This window comes from Lissotriton vulgaris, chromosome 12 (assembly GCF_964263255.1).
Source record: "Lissotriton vulgaris chromosome 12, aLisVul1.2, whole genome shotgun sequence".
Lineage (NCBI taxonomy): Eukaryota > Metazoa > Chordata > Amphibia > Caudata > Salamandridae > Lissotriton > Lissotriton vulgaris.
Genome location: NC_141700.1, coordinates 248,061,449 through 248,080,747, shown reverse-complemented (window position 1 = coordinate 248,080,747; position 19,299 = coordinate 248,061,449). Strand labels below are relative to the sequence as shown.

General features: G+C 45.7%; 1 protein-coding gene across 2 annotated transcripts in view; it reads left to right on the top strand.

Annotated features, from left to right (window-relative positions):
* The window catches only part of LOC147673876 (cytochrome P450 2D6-like), a 429,037-nt gene that overhangs the window by 149,574 nt on the left and 260,164 nt on the right, over positions 1-19,299 (top strand). Inside the window, exons 3-4 of one of the 2 annotated variants that reach the window (XM_086947756.1) lie at positions 5,921-6,073; positions 6,245-6,405. In XM_086947756.1, the coding sequence (XP_086803882.1) occupies positions 5,921-6,073; positions 6,245-6,405 (314 nt within the window). The remainder of the gene's footprint in view (positions 1-5,920; positions 6,074-6,244; positions 6,406-19,299) is intronic. The other variant, XM_086947757.1, reaches the window with a different exon arrangement.

Below are 19,299 nucleotides of genomic sequence, written 5' to 3'. Positions count from 1 at the left end.
CGATGAACTGGCGCCGAGACTGCACTCCGTGTTTGTCGAGGCTCTTGAATTAAATTCCCTTCCGGACTCCATGCGTGAAGCCCTAATTATCACGCTACTTAAACCGGACAAGGATGAACAACAACTGGACTCATACAGACCCCTTTCACTTATAAACGTGGATGCTAAAATCTACGCGAAGGTGATTGCAGATAGACTACAACCAATGCTGCCTATGATTGCGCTCCCTGACCAATCGGGATTCATCCCTGGCCGCGCGACATCACATAATCTCAGAACTATTTTTTCTGTCCTTCACTACTTGCACCCATCAGTACAGGCAGCGGTGGTGTTTCTAGACGCCACCAAAGCCTTCGACTCCTTAGAATGGCCTTACCTTTTTAGTGTTCTAAGGCGGATGGGCTTCAGCCAGAATTTCATTACCCTGATCAGGCTCCTGTATACGGAACCTAGAGCCAGGGTGAGTGTTAACGGGCTCGTTTCCAAGCCATTTACTATCTCAAGGGGTACCAGGCAGGGATGTCCTCTGTCCCCGCTCCTTTTTGCGATCGCGATGGAGCCGCTTGCGGCTCGAATACGGCAACATCATACTGCCAGAGGCATTAGTTTTAGCGCTAGGAGCCTGCTAATTTCGCTATACGCGGATGATGTCACTTTGTACGTCATCAATCCCAAAGACAACATGAGTCCGCTACTCCGAGAATTTGAGAGGTTTGAGGGACTGGCGGGGGTGTCAATCAACTGGTCAAAGTCGGTGGCCTTCCCCCTTACGGAGTGCACTGTTCGCCCTGCTCCGGACTACCCCCTCAAGTGGGAGTCGGAAGCGGTCAAATATTTGGGTGTCTGGATCAGCCGGGATGTACAGGAGCTGTGGTCGCTAAATTTCGGGAGAGCGGTGGACTGGCTTGAAGGAAAGATTGAGGTCTGGAACAAATTACCTCTGTCCCTAGTTGCTAGGATTGCACTGGCGAAAATGGTGGTCCTCCCCAAGTTTTTATATTTGTTTGTAAACATACCACTGCCGATGACGACACACTTCCACGCTCGCATCCGCTCGCTGCTGCTAAAGTTGGTGTGGGCCGGTGGACAGGCCAGAGTCTCCTGGGACCTGCTCACACTTCCGCTCCGACAAGGGGGCCTGGGTGCCCCTGACTTGAAGCTATACTCTCTTTGTGCACAGGCACAGTTCCTACATTTCTGGGCCTATCCCACTCCCTTCCAGCCGCATGCGGCGGTGGAACTAGCTGTGGTCGCCCCCTTGCCATTACGAGTGGCACTATACGGGAAAGTTACTTGCCCGTCGCGAGAGGTGGACACAGTGGAAATGGTCCGCTGGGCCTGGCGCGAGCTTCAGAAACGGGCCGGGCTCTCCTTACTTTACGCGCCGGCTATCCCCTTGAGGGGTAACCCTATGTTACCTTGTCTGACAGCCAGAGGGGACGTTCTCACGATCCGTGGAAACCGACTTCTCACCTTTGCTGACCTATATCCTGACGGCACTTTCTTTGAGATGGCCGCCAGTGGGGACGACCAGCCCGACTCTTTTGCAGATATGCTCCTGTACCATTCCCTTAGGGAATCATGCAAGAAGCTAGGCCCACGATTCCCGGAGGAACCGTGCACGCTGTCCGCCCTCCAAAACCTGCTCTCGCGACCTTCCCCCAAAAAGCTGGTATCTAGACTGTATAATTGCATACAGGAACAGGCGCCACTGACGGTGGCCACAGCCAGGAAAGCTTGGGCTGAGGACCTGGAAGACCAGCTGTCGGACGACACATGGGAGTACTGCTGTAAACAGCTCACGGCACTTTCTCCGAACTATCGGCTGCGGCTAATCCACTTCAAATTCCTGCACCGATATTATCGGACGCCGACACTTTTACACCGATGGGCGTCCGTGCGGACACCTCTTGCTGGAAATGTGGAGGGGAGGGTGCGTCCTTTATACATGTGGCTTGGAGTTGCCCCAAACTGGGTGCATACTGGTCGGAGATTTTCACTGCCATCAATCAAATCATACATAGGACCGACGCGCCGGCCCCGCTACTGGGCCTGCTAGGATACGTTAAGGACACTGAACCCTGTGACAGGAAACTGCATGCATTACTTCTTTTGTATGCCAAAAGACAAATCGCAATACACTGTGGCAGGTCGGCTCTCCCTTCTTTCCAGGGCTGGATCAGGGATGTGACATACGGTCATTCACAACTGACGCACTACTGGGAGACTATGCCCACCGCTTCCAGACCTACTGATATATGGGACCCGTTTCTTCAGTGGACTAGGGAACGCGCGAGCTCGGACACCCCGGGTACGTCACCTGCTGCGAGTGTTTCAGATGATATGGGTTGATATGTACTCTGCGTGGTTGAGAGATTGCTGTCCCATGGACACGCGCTGGCGTGGACCGACCCTGCACTGGCACACACTCTGCGCTTGTGATCCCCTCTTCCCCCGGATGTGTCACTGACCCCCCTCTCCCACTAGCCCTCTGGTGACCTCACTTCTGCCCCTCCCACCCCTTCCCCCCCCGCCCCCATGACCTATATGTGCACACCATGGATATTGCCACATACCCACCCTAGCTGTGGCTGGCCCTCCTTCGAGGCAATCCAGCGCGGGACCATGAGGCCTCGTTGTTAGCTGAGATGTTGTATGGCTCGATTAACACGTACTTGCACCTTTGACTGTTGTTTTTTGGTCTTTGTTTGTTGGTGGGACATGTTGGGAGAAAAACGGTGCTGTATGACACATCCTTTTCGCATGCCGCTGCAGCTGGTTGTTGACCGCTGCTTGCCCAGAGGCGGCTTGATTGTTTCCTGATGCCTTTAAATGTCAAACGCACTGTGAGAAAAGTAAGACCGTTTACTCGCTGAAGTTGAACTGCATATGATCAAGATGTTATTGTGTTCAATGTCTGCCTAGAAAGGTTGGATCCGGCCGGATGACGGCCCCTATTCTGTATTCTTGTACCTTGTGCATTCTATATCTGATAGCGGCCTGCCTCCGGGTTGTTGGCGTGACGCAGTGTGAACCTTCTACCTCATTTGTTCACAATAAATGTCTTACACCAAAAAAAAAAAGCGCCGTCCTTGATAATATGCCCCAAAATTCTTGAAGGCTTTCAACCAATCTCAATACAGTAATCATACACTGGACCTATCACAGCACGGCACATTCTGACGTCAATTTCACTCCTCAAAGCAGCTCACCCTTCTTACAATTTCTCCATACACATCCACTCACACAATCATCTTATGTCTGTAATTGTCTGCCTTTCTAAAAGATTAATAGAATTCAATCACTCAAAGAATACACATTCGCAGTGAAACCTCGACCAGCGTGGAATCACCTGAATCAATATAGTTTGCCCTTTGCTCACAAGGTCTACTACATGATTTGCATTTGTCCCATTCACACAAAGTTCCCTCTTTTAGGTGGAGCTGTTGACGACATCTCATGACAACTCCTCAATTCCACTGTCAGACAATCACAATCTTGGTGTCTTCTACACCTTTTAATGTATGCAGGGATCTTAGGCCACTTTGGGTCCTAAAACTCAAATCTCAATCCTTGGACCACGTCCGGCCGAAACCACATTCACTTGACTTTCACTCCAACTCCGCAAGACATCACACAATAAGATCATCAGTGCAATCTAACGCAATCCATGCAATTACTGCTAACAGAATTAGCGCATACCGCAATCTAATCCAACACATTTACTGCAAATGCAATTACCGATATCAAAAATTACTGCAACACATTGCTCCCTATTAATACTCACACCTACTTCAGCAATCCCCTTCACGCACCGCCTTCTAATACCACTTTGCCAGTCTCCAAGTTGACGGCATTGGAATCAGGAATAAGGACTTTTTGAGACTTGGGCCTTTATTCTAACTTGGGCAATTATTTTGTAGCTCCTTTCAGGGCGTTAACCTAAACTCTGCACCTTTTGGCCAAGGTGTAAAACCTCACCTCTGCTGCCAAACTGATAACGCGGAAATCTCAGAGTAATCTATTTGGAAATTTAGAAAATGTGGCACCATTACATTTAATTACCATTACCCTTGTTTCCGCTCAAAGCGATGGGTCTTGGCCACCTTTTTTTGACCAATGAGGATCCTTCATAAACATGGGCAAATAACCAAATGCAAATAAACATTTTAATTCTATAATGAGAGTTGTGATTAGTTTTAAAGGGATTTATTTTCTATTCAATATTCATGATTCCTCGGCTCTTCATTCATTCACCAGGTATCAATAAGGTTACAGAAATTATAATAGAAAAATAAAGTTAGTACAGAGCATATCATAAATTGCAAACAGCGCATTCCATAATGAATCTGTGTTCATGTTTATTGTTATAAGTTAATAAAACCCGTCACAATATTTTACAAATGATACAGGATAATAAAAACATGTTTGCAATAAAATACATCGCTTTCTAATTTATCCCGTCACAATATTTTTGCAATTAATACTGGATAATGGAACATGTTTTCAATAACATACTTTGCTTTTCAATTAATCAGTTTCCTAAATGTGCATGTTGATATTACAAGAATACGAGATAATAAAACATTTTGCATCTTAGCATGTTGGTATTACATTTCCTTTCATAAATTGCACACAGCACATTCCTTAAAAGAAAGAGTCCCTATTCTAAGAAAATGAGGCACACGTGATGTCAGTCAGAACTCATGAAGAGTTCAAGAATAGAAGCAACAGTGAGATTAGCATGAAGCTAAATCAATAATTAATAATTGCAGAATCCCTCATCAAGAGGAATAAAGCATAACGCAAATACGCCTTGGCAAAGCTAGTTAGTCAAAGCATAAAGCTTGGGGATTTTAATAAAAGTCGGAATGGAACAAAACCTGCATCTAATCTGCCTTCATCTGCCTCCATTCTGTTCTCCATAAAAGTCTTCCCTCTCCTGCCCTGCATCTGCAAATCACATCTGCTCTTCTCCCTTCAGTTCTGCATCAAAGTCTAAAACTCCTCTGCAGCCTCCCATCTCTAAATCTGTCTGAGTCTGCCTCTCTCAAAGATCTCTACAAGAGTTCTGAAAGGGTTCTGAAACTCCTAAACTTAGACCGTGTTTATCAAAAAATAATGTTCCAAAGCATGTGGCGTGATTTTTGTTCTGCATCCAACTGGAATCCAGCACTCCTCTGCTGTCTGCGCACGTCAGGCAAGCGAAAATTCTTCCCACGACATATTCTGCATCTTATTTAATATAACTTCATCTCCTACCCTTCCTTTAAAGAAACATTTTAACTAAACACATATCATTAGCTGCAAAAACCTTATTAATTAAGCAAGAACATTAAACATAACATGGTAATGCACTTTTAAAATATTAGTATTTTCTATTCTCTGTAAAGCAAAGAATGAAATGAGGCTTCGTTTAAACATTTCCAGCAACTAAAGAGATAAGGCTCTGAGGGTACATGATGTAAATTATGCCAAGCATTCTTCTTTCACACTGTAACATCCCTTAGTTTATCTCGAAGGCCATCTGGAACTTACAGAGCAAGAGCTAAATCATGAGCTGTTTCTGTGTTTCTACATTATAAAATGTGTTAATTTTATGAATATACACATTTAGCAGTTTTACAAATTAAAATCACATTCCATGGTGAGAACAAAATCAAATCCAGCCGTGTTAAAATCAAGCTATGAATTAATTGTGCAAGTTTTACATGGTTTGCTAAGTTGAAAGTGTCTGACTGAAGCCTGTGAATATTAAAGGCTCATGTTTTTACTTTGCAGCACCAAATGTCTGCGTGTTAATTTTTAAATGCAGTTTCATTTCTGAAGCCCAAGTCAGGTGTGTCATTAGTGATACTAAAATCAATAGGAGATTTACATGCTCTTTCACCAGAGTTTTTTCTCTCTCAACATTTCATAGGTATAGTTAGTGCCCAATATGGACAGAGTTGGAAAGAACACCGTCGATTTAGTTTGTCAACCCTAAGGAACTTTGGGTTGGGGAAAAAGTCCATGGAGGAGAGAATTCGTGAGGAGACATCGTATTTATTGCAATACTTTGAAAACAGCATGGGTAAGAGGTCCAAGCATAAGGAGAAAAAATGAAACACAGTTTTTATATCCTTTATTCTGTTTTGATGCACCCATAGTCATTATATTACACTCTGTCTTTCTGACATTTTAATCCAATAGATTTTTTTATGTGAAAAAATAATAATGTTTGTAATCTTTGTTTACAATACAGGTGCTCCGTTTGATCCACATTTTGCCATTAATAATGCTGTGTCCAACATCATTTGCTCTATTGTGTTTGGAAAGCGATTTGAATATGACGATTCCTTTTTCCGAAACCTGATTCGCTTGGTTAGTGAAAATCTGAAGGAAACAAATGGAGTTTGGGCACAGGTAAATTCAAGCAAATTACTTCTACTTCCAAGGAGAGACATGTTAAATTCAAATTTTACTGTGCTGCAACGTGGTAAATTGGGTCATCAGTGACTCTGCACCAAGTGGACTCTGTGTCTGCAATGTATGAGAGAGAGAGAGAGAGAGAGAGAGAGAGAGAGAGAGAGAGAGAGAGAGAGAGAGAGAGAGAGAGAGAAAGAGAGAGAGAGAGAGAGAGAGAGAGAGAGATGCCATATGCTTCTCCCTGTGGAAAGCACTCAAGTGTAATGGACGATATTTGAAGAGAAACTGCAGCCCACATGAATGTCTGATCTAGATTGGAGGACTTACTCAATCTTTACTGTCACTCTCTCTGATAACATACTTTTCGGGATGGATTACAAATTCATGGTTGTTGAATACCAAAAATACCAGGGGCTGTATTACAGAGGGGCTCCGGAGGCGCAATGGGCATTTGCGCTTGCTTTGCGCTTCCCCAGGGCCCTTTTTACAGAAGCGGCGGCAGACATTTGTGCATCCCTTTCTGTAATACTGATAGGGCTGGCGCACATAAAGCGCCAGCACTATCATCAGAGCGCATTCCCTCATCTGTACGGGGGCATGGCACCATGCATATGAGGGAATTCCTTTGCCCATGTGATCGCACCGTAATACAGATGCGAGTGCAGAGGCAAAGAAGCAACCAGGAGGCGCACTGACAGTGAACCACCCAAAAGGTGGTGCACTGACAGTGCACCCCCTGATGGCAGCCTTCTGGAGGGGAGAAAGGGGTTCCCATGGACCCCCACACCCCCCCCCTTGCAGGTGGGTACAGTCATTCACTTACCTCACCAGTAAGGGGATCTCTAATCCCCCTCAAAAGTGCAAGCAGGTTGCCACCAGGAGTGTGTCACATGGAGCAGCTTCAAAGCAGCCGCTCTGTTTTTCACATGAATGTGCTGCCCGAAGGCATGCGAGTTCACGTGTGCTCTGGGGGCAGCTCATTCATCCTAATATGCGCATTTCCTTGTTTGCACTGGAGGCACCTTGTAAAAGGTGCGCCGGGTGCAAACAAGGACAATAGGTCCCAAGTGTACAATCCCTTTGACCCTCACAACTTCACCAGGTTATCCTCTTGTCACAACTTCTGTCCCTGAACAGTCTTGAATTAACTGACATGGGGCTAGGTGAAGATGAAATATAAACAATGAAATATAAGCAGTATAATTTTCAATAATACTATCAAGGTTTTAACACTTTAAATGCTGATACTCTTTCTCCCTAGTGCTGAGTCCTTTTTTTATATTTGGGGATTTTTGTACATAATCCTTCAAAACGTTTTTTCCATAAAATATATCCAGTTCCAAATTGCTTCCTTTTTCCCCCCACACGTTGGGAGGCTAAAGTTATATCGGATTTATTATTCCCTTGCAGAAAACTGAAGGCCAACTTTATCAAAGATTTGCATGCTCTTGGACTACGTAATGGGTTGCAAGAGTGACACAACTCTTAAATTGGCTTTTATCAAGCTATGCAAGGCCTCCTTGCATGGCCCTGCATGGCTTGATCTAGAGTGATGCAACACAGCGCAAACTATTGAGTTGCATTACTCTGCCCCAGGGAGGCATTCAATGTATGGAGCATGGGTTATCCCACGCATCCACTCATGGATTTTGGTACATTCCCAGATTTACAATTACTGGTAGACCTTGGAATATGTCAAAATGCTACGTATCCCCAGGGGAAGCACAAGGAGAAATATCTTTATTTCCCCTCATTTGTTCCTCTTTCTATGTGTGCTGCATTCTGCAACACTCATAGAAACAGGAACATGCCTCAGGGAATATTTTTGTGTAGGAAAGTGTCAGTTCCTGCACAAAAAAATCCTCATGCAAGGGTGCCTATGATTGGCAGCACATTGCGCACCAGCACAGGAAAAATACAGGAATGTGCTGTATAATGTTAAATAGGGCACATTGTTGTCCTGTCCCTATCATGCAGTGCAGCAAGGTGACTTGCTGCACTGCATGATTGTTTCATAAATATGCCCCTCATAAAGTACCAAAATGTAGCAATTTTCTTTTTTGGATAGGAAAAAAATTTTTGTGGCTTGTTGTGCTAAGGTAAGTCTCTTCCCAGCTTTCAGGAACATACAGGGTTGTAAAAAAATAACTTTTTCACTTTAGTTTTTGCAATGTCATAAATGAGGGTCAATAGTTCCTCTACTTACTTGCAGTGTTTAGGGGAAAGAGATGTAAGACCTAGGGGTGAGACCCAGAAAGCTGTACCTTTCGGAAAAGCAGGAGAAATTCAGCAAGGGGTCTTTGCTGTAAGCTGCTCACGTTTTTTTCCTAAGTAACTAATCATTGATAACTTATGAAAGTCAGTAGGAAAATATAAATCAGAGACAATGTTTAGGTTTGTATTATTCACCATGGGCCAATCTGCTTAAGTATTATACTGTATGACTCTTCCTGTTGCTAGAATATGTGTTCCTTGGTTGACCAAAAATATGTACTACCCAGACCATCAATTGAGCTTCCGCATAGAATGATTTTTCTTTGTTGACTGACCATAAATCAATTATAAGGTAGACTTTTATGAATTAAAAATTTATATAAATCAAATATAGTGAAATGGATTCTGCCCATTTTATCTTCCCGGGTGTTTTGTATTGGATCACCCAGTTTTTGGACTTTTTAAATGGGTGAGCCTCAATACTCGTGTCTTGGTATTTACATTGGAATTCGACATCGCATGCTTACCACCAGTGCTCACCTTTTAAGATAAAGCCTATGCCACACAGCTAGCTAAGGGAAACTAGACTGTTTGCAAATGTGCTGGCTTCAAATTTGAGACTACTGTCATGGACAGCCCGGTAATTGTGCACAGATAGTCTGGTGCAAGAGGGGTCTTTTCAAGGAAATATGTGGATCTCGGGAAGGCCTTATAATATTAGTGGGCACTGATAATTAAGTTCAGTAGGATTTACTGGTTTATCTGTAGTGTCACAGTATTATACACATGGGGGTAATCTGCCCTAAAGTGCAGTTTTGCTTTCCCCTTGGCCTACAAAGTCCAGCGAGGTATCAAACTGTGGCGAAACATGTACACCAAGTTTGAGTATGCAAGTCCCAAGAGCCTACATGTACACCTTTGGGCTGTGCAGAATTGTCATATTTCTCTGGCTGAGCTCAATTCAAATGATTCTGTGCCTGTTGTCACCCTTCTGGGCCATGTTAAATACTCTGCTCCCCAGCAGTGGGAACAAAGGCCTACCCACACAAAACCAGCAATTTAGAGTACTTCACTCATCTCCTGTGTAGGAAAGGGGTGGGGAGGAATATCTGCATCTGATAATTAGCCTTCACATTGTACCAGATTTGGGACATCCCAGACTCACTGAACAAAGAAAGAAGTCAGACATCTGAAGCTGTGCAGGAGAGTTGGGACAGGGGTGGAGGGGTGATGTGGCACTCTATGGTTGGTCAGGGGTGCCTGGCAGCTAGAACATTTCACCCCACTTAAAAACTTTTGCAAAGAGAGTTGGACACTGAAATTGGACTGCGGCAACACCATGGACATATGGAAGGACAAGCCCCCTGATGCCCTAATATACTAAGGGTTCTCTATACAGCTAACCACCAGGACCTGTCCTTCTCTAGTCGGCCAGTGAGATAGACTCTTTTACACCCTCTAAGAAACAGTAGGGGGAAGATCTGGACTTTTTCTGCCACAGTAAGAGGAGAGGACAACCAGAGAAAAAGCAAAAGAGAAATGCAGGTGCGGGGGCGAGTAGAACCATCTTCCTGCAGGGAAGCTTCTTACATTACTATGAGGCTTTTGAAAAGGCTTCAGGTGGTTAGCGCTCACCACCAGGAGCAAAATGAATGCAGGATCAAGTAAATCAGTCCGACATGGGGAAGGATTTGACTTTTGGCCCCTGCTCAAGTTTCCTAAATACACTTGGTGTGGGCCAGTGTCCAGTGGTCGATGAAAGCACCATAAATGTTTAATGACCCTGGAGGGTGCGTGCCTGAGGCACCCTAACCAAAATTCTGCAAGGCTCAAAGATCACATCCCCTGAACTGGTGTAGTAATAAATGGGTCCTCAGAACCTATCTCTAGGCTTTTAAGGTGAAGGAAGGGTCCAGAGACCTCATCCTCAGGACCGGAAACATGTCTACACAATCTACCCACCTCCAGGTGCAGGTGCCTGAAGCAGTGAGAGGACGGGTAGCCGCCTCTTGCACTTGGGGTGTGAGGTCCCAGTGCATCAGCTGGTTGTAGCAGTATCTTTCTGTGTTCTCTAGGCCATTGTCCCACTTGCAGCTGTCAAAGGTGAGGGGGAGCAAAATTATGAAAAAGGTGTGTCAGGGCTAGACACCCTCCCTCCCTCCAAGCATCAAAAGGTCCCTCTTCTAAACCTGGGGGAATGCAGGGTTAAAATGGAGTGTTGTGAATGATGATGGGAAAGAGGTCCACCTATCATCTCCTGCAACTGAATACCATGCCTTCAGGCTGGTGAGTGTAGGAGTGCTAATGTAAGTATTCCTAGGTCTGTCCTTTTTGGGACGCCAAATCAGGTCCCATATAGTCCTCCCGTCACGCTGCGGTCCATATGTAACAAGTGTTTATCGGATTCCTGTTTCGACCACTCAGTCAGGACTCTCAGTTGTGCAGCTTTGTAAAATAGTTGGATATCTGGAAGTCCGATTCCACCTTCTGTTCGAGAGCGACGTGTAGGGAATAGATGCAGGCGCGTCCCCCTTGCCAGATGAAGTGCAAGATCATAGCTTTAACTCACCGAAAAAAGTCTCTCTCCAAGTCTATGAGCAGAGCTTGAAATAAGTAGAGGAGATTTGGGAGAAGTGTAATTTTCACTGCATGTATCCAGCCTAGCCAGGACAAAAAGAGAGGTTTCGACTTCATGAACTCTGTTTGGATACGTGTAAGAATGGGGGGGAATTAGCAGCATAGAGCCCCTCTACCCTTGGTGTGAGCTGGTCTCCCAAGTATTGTATAGAGGAAGTGGTCCATTGGAGAGGCATAAAAGACTGAAGCCTGCGGAGTTCCGCCTGCGGTAGTGTGAGGTTGAGGGTGTACAATTTGCCTAGATTTATTTTAAAGCCTGCTACCGCTTCAAACCGTACAAGTTCCGACGATTCTTGGTCTTTTAATGTGGTAACTTCCACAAAACCAATAGGCCTCCTTTATTTAATGTTACACCCTCCTATATGATAATGTGCTAACTGGTATACGTGGAGGGTGGGATTACAGTGATTTATGGGGTTAACAACCCATTAGGGGTCACATGTGATTTTCAGAATGTCACCAAAGGTATTTCCATCAACCTTGTGGGGCCGATTCACAGAACTAACTTAAGACAAAATCCTAAAGTGACTACTTTTGGAATTCACAGAAGGCATTTAGTTAACCCTGGTTGTAGGACTACGCTACGCTTGCATAGTTTGCGTAGTTTGTGCAGCTACGCTTTACGCAAATTGCATTTAGCACAGTGCAAAAACGCGTAGCGGGCATTTTTTGCTTGCTCGCAGCCCTCAACGTCAAGTTGGCGACCGCGAGCGAGCAAAATAACATCCTGGCCAGACTTTTTCCTCGTTCGCGATCAAGTTGAGCGAGCGTGGAAAATAAACCTCTCGGCGAGATTTCAACGTGGGGAGGTCAGGGTTCTCATTGCGAGTTGTCACGTATCCTCGCGACCGCTCACGATGAGAAACTACCAGTCCGCGTTGAGAAAGCTGCAGCTTGAGTACAAATCCACTTGAGTGGCAGAAAACGATCGCTTGCACAGTGCAAGATGCGGTTTGCAATGATTGCACAGTGCGGACAAGCATTTGGCACTGTGCAATCAGTACGAACAGCATTTTGCACAGTGCACTATGTATTTTGCGTAGCTACACGTAGCTTGCGTAGTGCAAAGTGCACTTCGCATAGCTACATGTAGCGCTACTACACAAACTACGCCCAGGGTTACATTTAGTAGTCTTAAATTAGGATTTTGTTTTAAGGTAGGATTTTGTCTTAAATTAGGATTTTGTCCTAAATTAGGATTTTGTCTTACGTTAGGATTTTATCCTAAATTAGGATTTTGTCTTAAATTAGGATGTTGTCCTAAATTAGGATTTTGTCTTAAATAAGGATTTTGTCCTAAATTTGGATTTTGTCTTAAGTTAGGATTTTGTTTTAAATTAGGATTTTGTCTTAAATTAGGATTTTGTCTTAAATTAAACTTAAAACAAACTTAAGTTAAACTTGTGTTTAACTTAAGAAAAAATCGTAACTTAGGACAAACCCTAACTTAAAACGAAACCCTAATTTAAGACAAAATCCTAATTTAGGACAAAATCCTAATTTAAGACAAAATCCTAACTGAAGACTACTAAAGGCCTTCTGTGAATAATACCAAAAGTAGTATGTTTAGGATTTTGTCGTAAATTAGTTCTGTGAATCGGGCCCTATGTGTTTATTTGCAAATTACGGCATAGAATTGAGTAGTGCGTGTATAATGAAGGTACCATTCCTTTTCCAAAAACAAAGCATAGACTGGACAATCATTTATTGAATATCATTGTTGCATGCCAGTGAATGGTGATAACTAGTCCACACCACCTCCCCTGAGTAGGCCTTGGACTGCTCTGATTCGCTTCTCCGACAGAGTCAAGCCCTTCAAGAAAGTGATTGGCTTTCAGTGAGGGGATAATTGTGGACTTATTGCTTGTGCAGGCCTCACATTCTGTACAACTAATAGCCCGATTTCCTTACAGGAAAGCTATGCATTTTTGAAAAATGAACAAGAATCTGAATTTACAAATAGTAGCTATTTGAATGACGCTTTGGGCTTACCCATCATATTTTTTGATTCAGAGAGTGATTAGCATCATTTCTTACTTGCACACTGATATACAGCCAAAAATGGAGCAAAATGTAACAACAAATATTATACTATTCTCAGTTAATTCTCTATCTCTCAATAACATTGGTACCCAATTCGAGTGGAGGGGCTTATCACCTGCAAAATGTGAGGCCCAAAAATGCAACATGGAGACAGTAAGATTTTTTTCTTTGGATTGTTGGGGATGTGTGTAGTAGCGGTATGTGGGTCGAAGGTCGAGCAGCACCTAGGGAAACCTACCAATCTCACAACCCCAACATTTCTGGAAACTAATCACCTGGAGCATCCTGGGTGGAATGCTTAGCATGAATCCTAATACTTTTTCTTACCAAAAATGCTGAGAATAAGTAAAATAACGAATAAACCAGGAGATTTGTTTCAGGTTTCTGTAAGAGAAGTTTTTGGAAACTCTGGGAATCAACAAAAGCCTTATTAATCAGCAGTCTAATAGTCATTCCCATAAAAACTGTGCACCACTTGTGGGTGTGGTTCTATCACCCATAAAAGGATCCAGTCGTAATCTTGGCCATTTGAAGTCAACCTAGAGTCAATGTGGTCTTCACATGGTAACAGTTTTGGTTCCTGTATGAGTTTGGTCTACTAACACAAAGCTTTTATCAGGAAAGTGTGGGAATGCAAGGTGGTAAGCCTTTGGCTGTTGGTTGGAAGTGCATAAGGTTTCTAGCAGATAAAAATGGGAAAATACTGTTGTTGACCTATACTTTGAGGTTTACAGGGCATTCTGGATTAGTAAGCCCACAGGGACCCACCATAGCCACACCACTCTGGTTCCCTGGGACTCTCGGTTTCACAAATACCTAGGGATGGTGGAGTTCCCTGGGTGTCTGCCGACCCTGGAGTGATGTTTTTCAGCCACCTCCAATGAAAATAGGCTGTTTTTAGTCAAAGTTTTGATGTTTGTAAAGGCATTATGTACAGAAATAAAAGCTTGCTGGCATCCATACAAGCTACACTACTCAGTAGATTCTCCTGGATCTCTAGTTTTATGAAAAGCTTTGAGTTGGCAGCGTTTCCTGCATGTCAACTGACCCAAGGCATGTACATTAGAGCCACCACCTGAGGAAAGTGAATGGAAATTTGGATCTCTTAAGGTGCAGCTCTGATGTATGGGCTGGAAGAACAGGGTTAAACCCCACATTTTACCTTTCCTGCGGGGAGAAATACTTGGCTAGGAGTGTAGCCTCAGGCCAATATGGTCCTTTACTTTTCTCATTTAATTTTTCTAGTTCTCCAGTTAATGCCCAATTTGCCCTCTGTGGGGAAACGAAAAACGGTGTGGAGTCCAAAGAATTAGGGGTCATCTGTGCTAGATTGGAACTGTCCCTACCTCATAGTTCTTTTTTTGTATTGTTGGTCTAGTAGGCTTTCTGACTTGTTGGGTGCTCAGATTAGGGCATTTGCCTCTTATCTGCTCACTTCAAAGAGGGCAGGAAGCCTGCAACACCACTAAGCAAAAACGTGAGAAACAGAATGGGATACAGGGCTAGCCCTGACACTAGGTTACACCCAGACCCAGGGGCACCAGGTAATATTTATGCCCTCATAGGGGATTAGACTGAACAGTCAGTTACTGCATCTGCTTGCAGGGGTACGTATGTTGGATGCCTGGCACCCATGTCCTCCACTCCCATGGGGCTCCCTCTGGAACACACTGACTTATGCTACCTCCAGCAGTCAATGTGCCTCGGACAGGTCTTTTGCCTTTGTGTCCGTGTCTACAATATGGTGCATGTGTAAATGCAAAAAGTTCCCTCATTTGCAAGAGACCACATGCCCATGCAAAAGAGGACACAGCCCTGCATGATCGTGCTGAGGCAAGATGTGCACCAGCGAAGTTCACTATCATAGACAGGGCTATAAAAGCATTAGCAGTCCCTTCTATAAAACTAAGGCCTGCTTGGGGGCATAAGAAACAGTGGCAAATGTATTTTGCCTTACCTTACTGGGGCACATTCTGTAAAATGGCCCCTATTCTCTAGTATGTTTTGCCGTTTCCTGGCTGAGCAGATTGGGGGTAAACCTCCTCATCTGCCACATGGTGGGGGGGGGGGGGGTCAGAAAGGGTGTATAAAGACAAGGGCTGGGAGATGAGGCCAGATGCTAGCATGGAACAACCCCCTCCCATTCATTTTTCAGAAAAAGTCTATCCCTTGTGCCGAGTGGGCTATCTACCCTCCCCCCAAAGAACACATTGGGTAACCTCCTCATCTGCCCTTCCACGCACTATGTACTCTAAGGGTGGGGGAATTATCTCGATTTTAGGACGGGCAGCCTATTTTCTAAATGAGACAATGTCTAGTTCATAGTGGGCTTTCTGCCCCCCCCCCAACCCCCCCTGAGATGGGCAGATTGGTGGTAAACCCCCCATGCACTCTGATTGTCATTTACACACAATAAAGCCTGAAACTTTTGGGGAACCTCTTCCCTAGAGGTCTGAGTTGGGGGCTAGAAATGGAAATCCCAAGAACCAGAGGGATTCCTTGTCCATAGTATGGACATATGAAGGTAACTCTCCCCATAATAGGGAGGTATTATAGAGGACATGAACATCACATCCCCCGCGCTAAAGGAGGTAATATTGACTTGACTGGATTTTATACCCAACATTTTGACCTATTAGGAATGCACCTGTTCCTGCGAGAGAGAGGCAGGATCTGGACTCAGACAGTAATCTACCAATCTCCCAAGTAGGACCTCCAGGGAGGCGGAAATATAGCCTCACCTTCCAGATCAGTCTACAACAGGAAAGGTGGTATGTAGGGGTAAGGGAAGGTGAGAGAGAAACACAGCACACCAGCAGGAGGCCCATCACAGGAGAATCCCTCTGCATGCCTTTAATAGATGACATTGTAACACCAAATCTGCAGTCTGTTCTCTTTAGAATTCAAGAAAGAAACAACAGCAAAGACAAACTTTCCGTTTTTGGAGAGCGTTCCATTACTGCAATAATATGTACTATGCCTCCCAATTAAATTTTATAGCTGACTGTATTGAGCAAAGACTTTCGCCTGCATCACTTCCAAATATACAACACTTACTTGGGTCACTAAAACCGCTTATGCAGCTTCAAAACATATTTTGCTATTGCATAATAATAAATATTAAATAAAATGAAAAAAGATAGACTAGAAAAAAGTTAAAAACATAAAAACATAAATGCTAGACCTGACATCCTTGGTGTCGTATTCAGCCAAACATTTTGCCTTCAGTCCCCTTTGCTGAACTTGTTTTTGTTGGCCTTAGGACTCTGTGCACTTTGCCTCTGCTAAGCAGAGGTGAAGTGTTTCTGCTCTCTCCCTTAAACATGGTAAAATTGGTATGCAAACAACAGCACTTTTCATTTACTTGTAAGTCGCTAGTATTTGGTACTACTTGTACTCAGGGCCTGTAATGAAATGCAACTAGTGGGTTCCGGTACAAAAGGGGGTGGTGATTAACGGAGCATCTGAATCAATCAAACACTCACACCCAGTCAAAGGATCTGGGTTTAATCCATCACCGTTCTTTAGCCCACTCTGCCACCCCAGTTCAGACATGGCTATATGCAAATCAGTCTGACGCTGTGCCTCATGGGAACAGTCCAGCCCGAACTGCCAAGCCATGTCTTGGCAAGCCGGGCTGAAGACGGTTGGAATGCCAGAAACCGGTCCTCGGAAGCTTGTTTCCGGTCCAGGGAAGACATGGCTTGGCAGTTCGGGCTGTACTGTTCCCATGAGGCACAGGGTCAGACTGATTTGCATATAGCCATGTCTGAACTGGGGTGGCAGAGTGGGCTAAAGAACGGTGATTGATTAAACCCAGATCTTTTGACTGGGTGTGAGTGTTTGATTGATTCAGATGCTACGTCCATCACCACCCCCTTTTGTACCACTAGTGGGTTCCAGCACTCCTTGTGCCACTGACTTTAGTAGCACTGTAAAACAGGTTTCAGGCCTGCCATTGCATCCGGTTGGTCAGTTTTGAACTGCCATTTTGACCTGGTAATAAACCTTTTGACAGGCCTAAACCTTCTTTTTTTAAACATATATCACCTAAAGAGTGTGGTAGGGGCTCATAGGGCAGGGTTTATGGTATTTAAAAAGTAGGACGTGGCCTGGAAGGGACTGAAGTAGGATCCCACTCTCTCTCCGGCAATCCGGGACCCATCCGTCACCATCCATGGTGAACAAAGCATGAATCTTAGTTCCAGGGGCTGAATAGGAGGTGCCTGGCACACAGGCGATCTGTAGGGGCTCAAGTGGTGCTGAACAGTCCAGATACGGCGCCCAGCTGAGGCGCAGCTCCCACTCAGAGTGCTCTGGACCTCGTCTTGATGGAGGAATCGTACTGCGTGCCCCGGTGAAAGTTTAGGGCAAGTGCCCTCTGGCCCCGGTGAACTACCTGACAGGCATACCGGTAGGGAAACACACAGACCCTGTCCCATCAGGGGTCCGATCTTCAGAGCCGAGTCCTACATTGCATCAAGACATGGAGCTGGAGTCTGGGAGTCCCAAGACCCACTAAAGCAAGGTAGGAGTGGTAGGGTTTACCGTCATGGGCATCCTTCACCTCCCTCCTGAGACTTGTCAGTGTCTGCCCCCGAGCGGCGGTGGAAGGTGGAGTCCCCTGCTACCTTGGCCGACCGGAAGGGCTGAGAACCCACGGCGAGCTCTTTTGAGCTGGATGCCTTCGGTGAGAAGGATCGGAATTGAGACACCCCGGTCACGGCCCACCCCTGGCAGTAAGCAGCAGGGTGGGCCTCTGTGGCCCTGGGCACCTGGGACTGGGAAGACGACGGGCCTGCGGCCATTGACCCCACCCACTTAGCTTGCCCCCATGGGCCATGGGAGGACCAGCACACTGGACCAAACCAGGAGAGGGCCCGGGGTCAGGGCGGCGGAGTGCTCACAGCTGGTACCCTGCAATTGTGGGCCCTTACCTCCTGACACTGTCAGCACTCCTGCCTGGGGTTCTGTGCAAGAATCCTGGCCCTCCTGGAGGTGCTGCAGAATTCTCAGCTGGCCATCACTCTTACAGCCTGCCCACACAAGAGGATTGCATCCTATTACATCGCATTAGGATCTGCGGCCTGCTGAGCGGAGAGCGGGCGAACCGGTCCCTACAAGTATCATCCTTCCTGCCTGGGCCCTCTGAGACCCCTCTGCCTGGGGTCAGAGAGACTAAGAGGATTGCATAGGGTTCACCCAGCAGATGCCCCCTGAAAGCGACCCGGGTGGTGGGTTTGAGTGAGATACCGGCTCGCCCCCCTCCACCTGGCCCTGGGGTCTGGACAGATGTGACGCCCTGAAACTGGAGGCCTGTGCCAGGGGGGGCAGCCCGGCCTGTGAGGGAGTCACCTAAGCTCCACAGAATGAGAATGAACTACATCAAGGGGTGAAGGAGGTTCGTCGTGTTGGCACCTGCTGAGGCCTGGCCTGTAACTGTTTCTCCTGTGAAGCACCTTATACAACCCGGGCCCTGCTCCTAGCTGACTGCATCCACACATCGTCATGAACCTGGAGGCGGCTTGAGCCTTCATCACATATCAAAATGAACTGCAGGTCCAGCTGTCTAGCTTCTCGTCGTGACTGGTCCTCCTCTGTATGGCCCTACAGTTGTTGGGACGAGACGCATTCAGGCACCCCCATCAGTTCAACTAACCCCCAAGAAAGGCAAAGTGGGCATGCCACTCTCTAAAGAAGAAAATGACGAGCTGGGGACCTACCTCTGGTCCAAAGTGTCCCTTATAGAGCCTGATCTGTCGGTCTACCCCGAGCACAGCCGATGGAACCCCATCCACTGCCCCGATCAGGCATGCCTATATGGATCGCTTCTTGCAGGAAATCTGCCCTGATATTGGTTCCCTCAAGGTCGAGTTTAAATTCTGGCTTAAGAACATGCGGAAAGAAGTCACAGACATAGGGAAGAGAGTGGATGACCTGGAACTCACAGTTGACGTTCGCTCTGATGACCAAGAAATGCTATGGAGGCGGGTAACA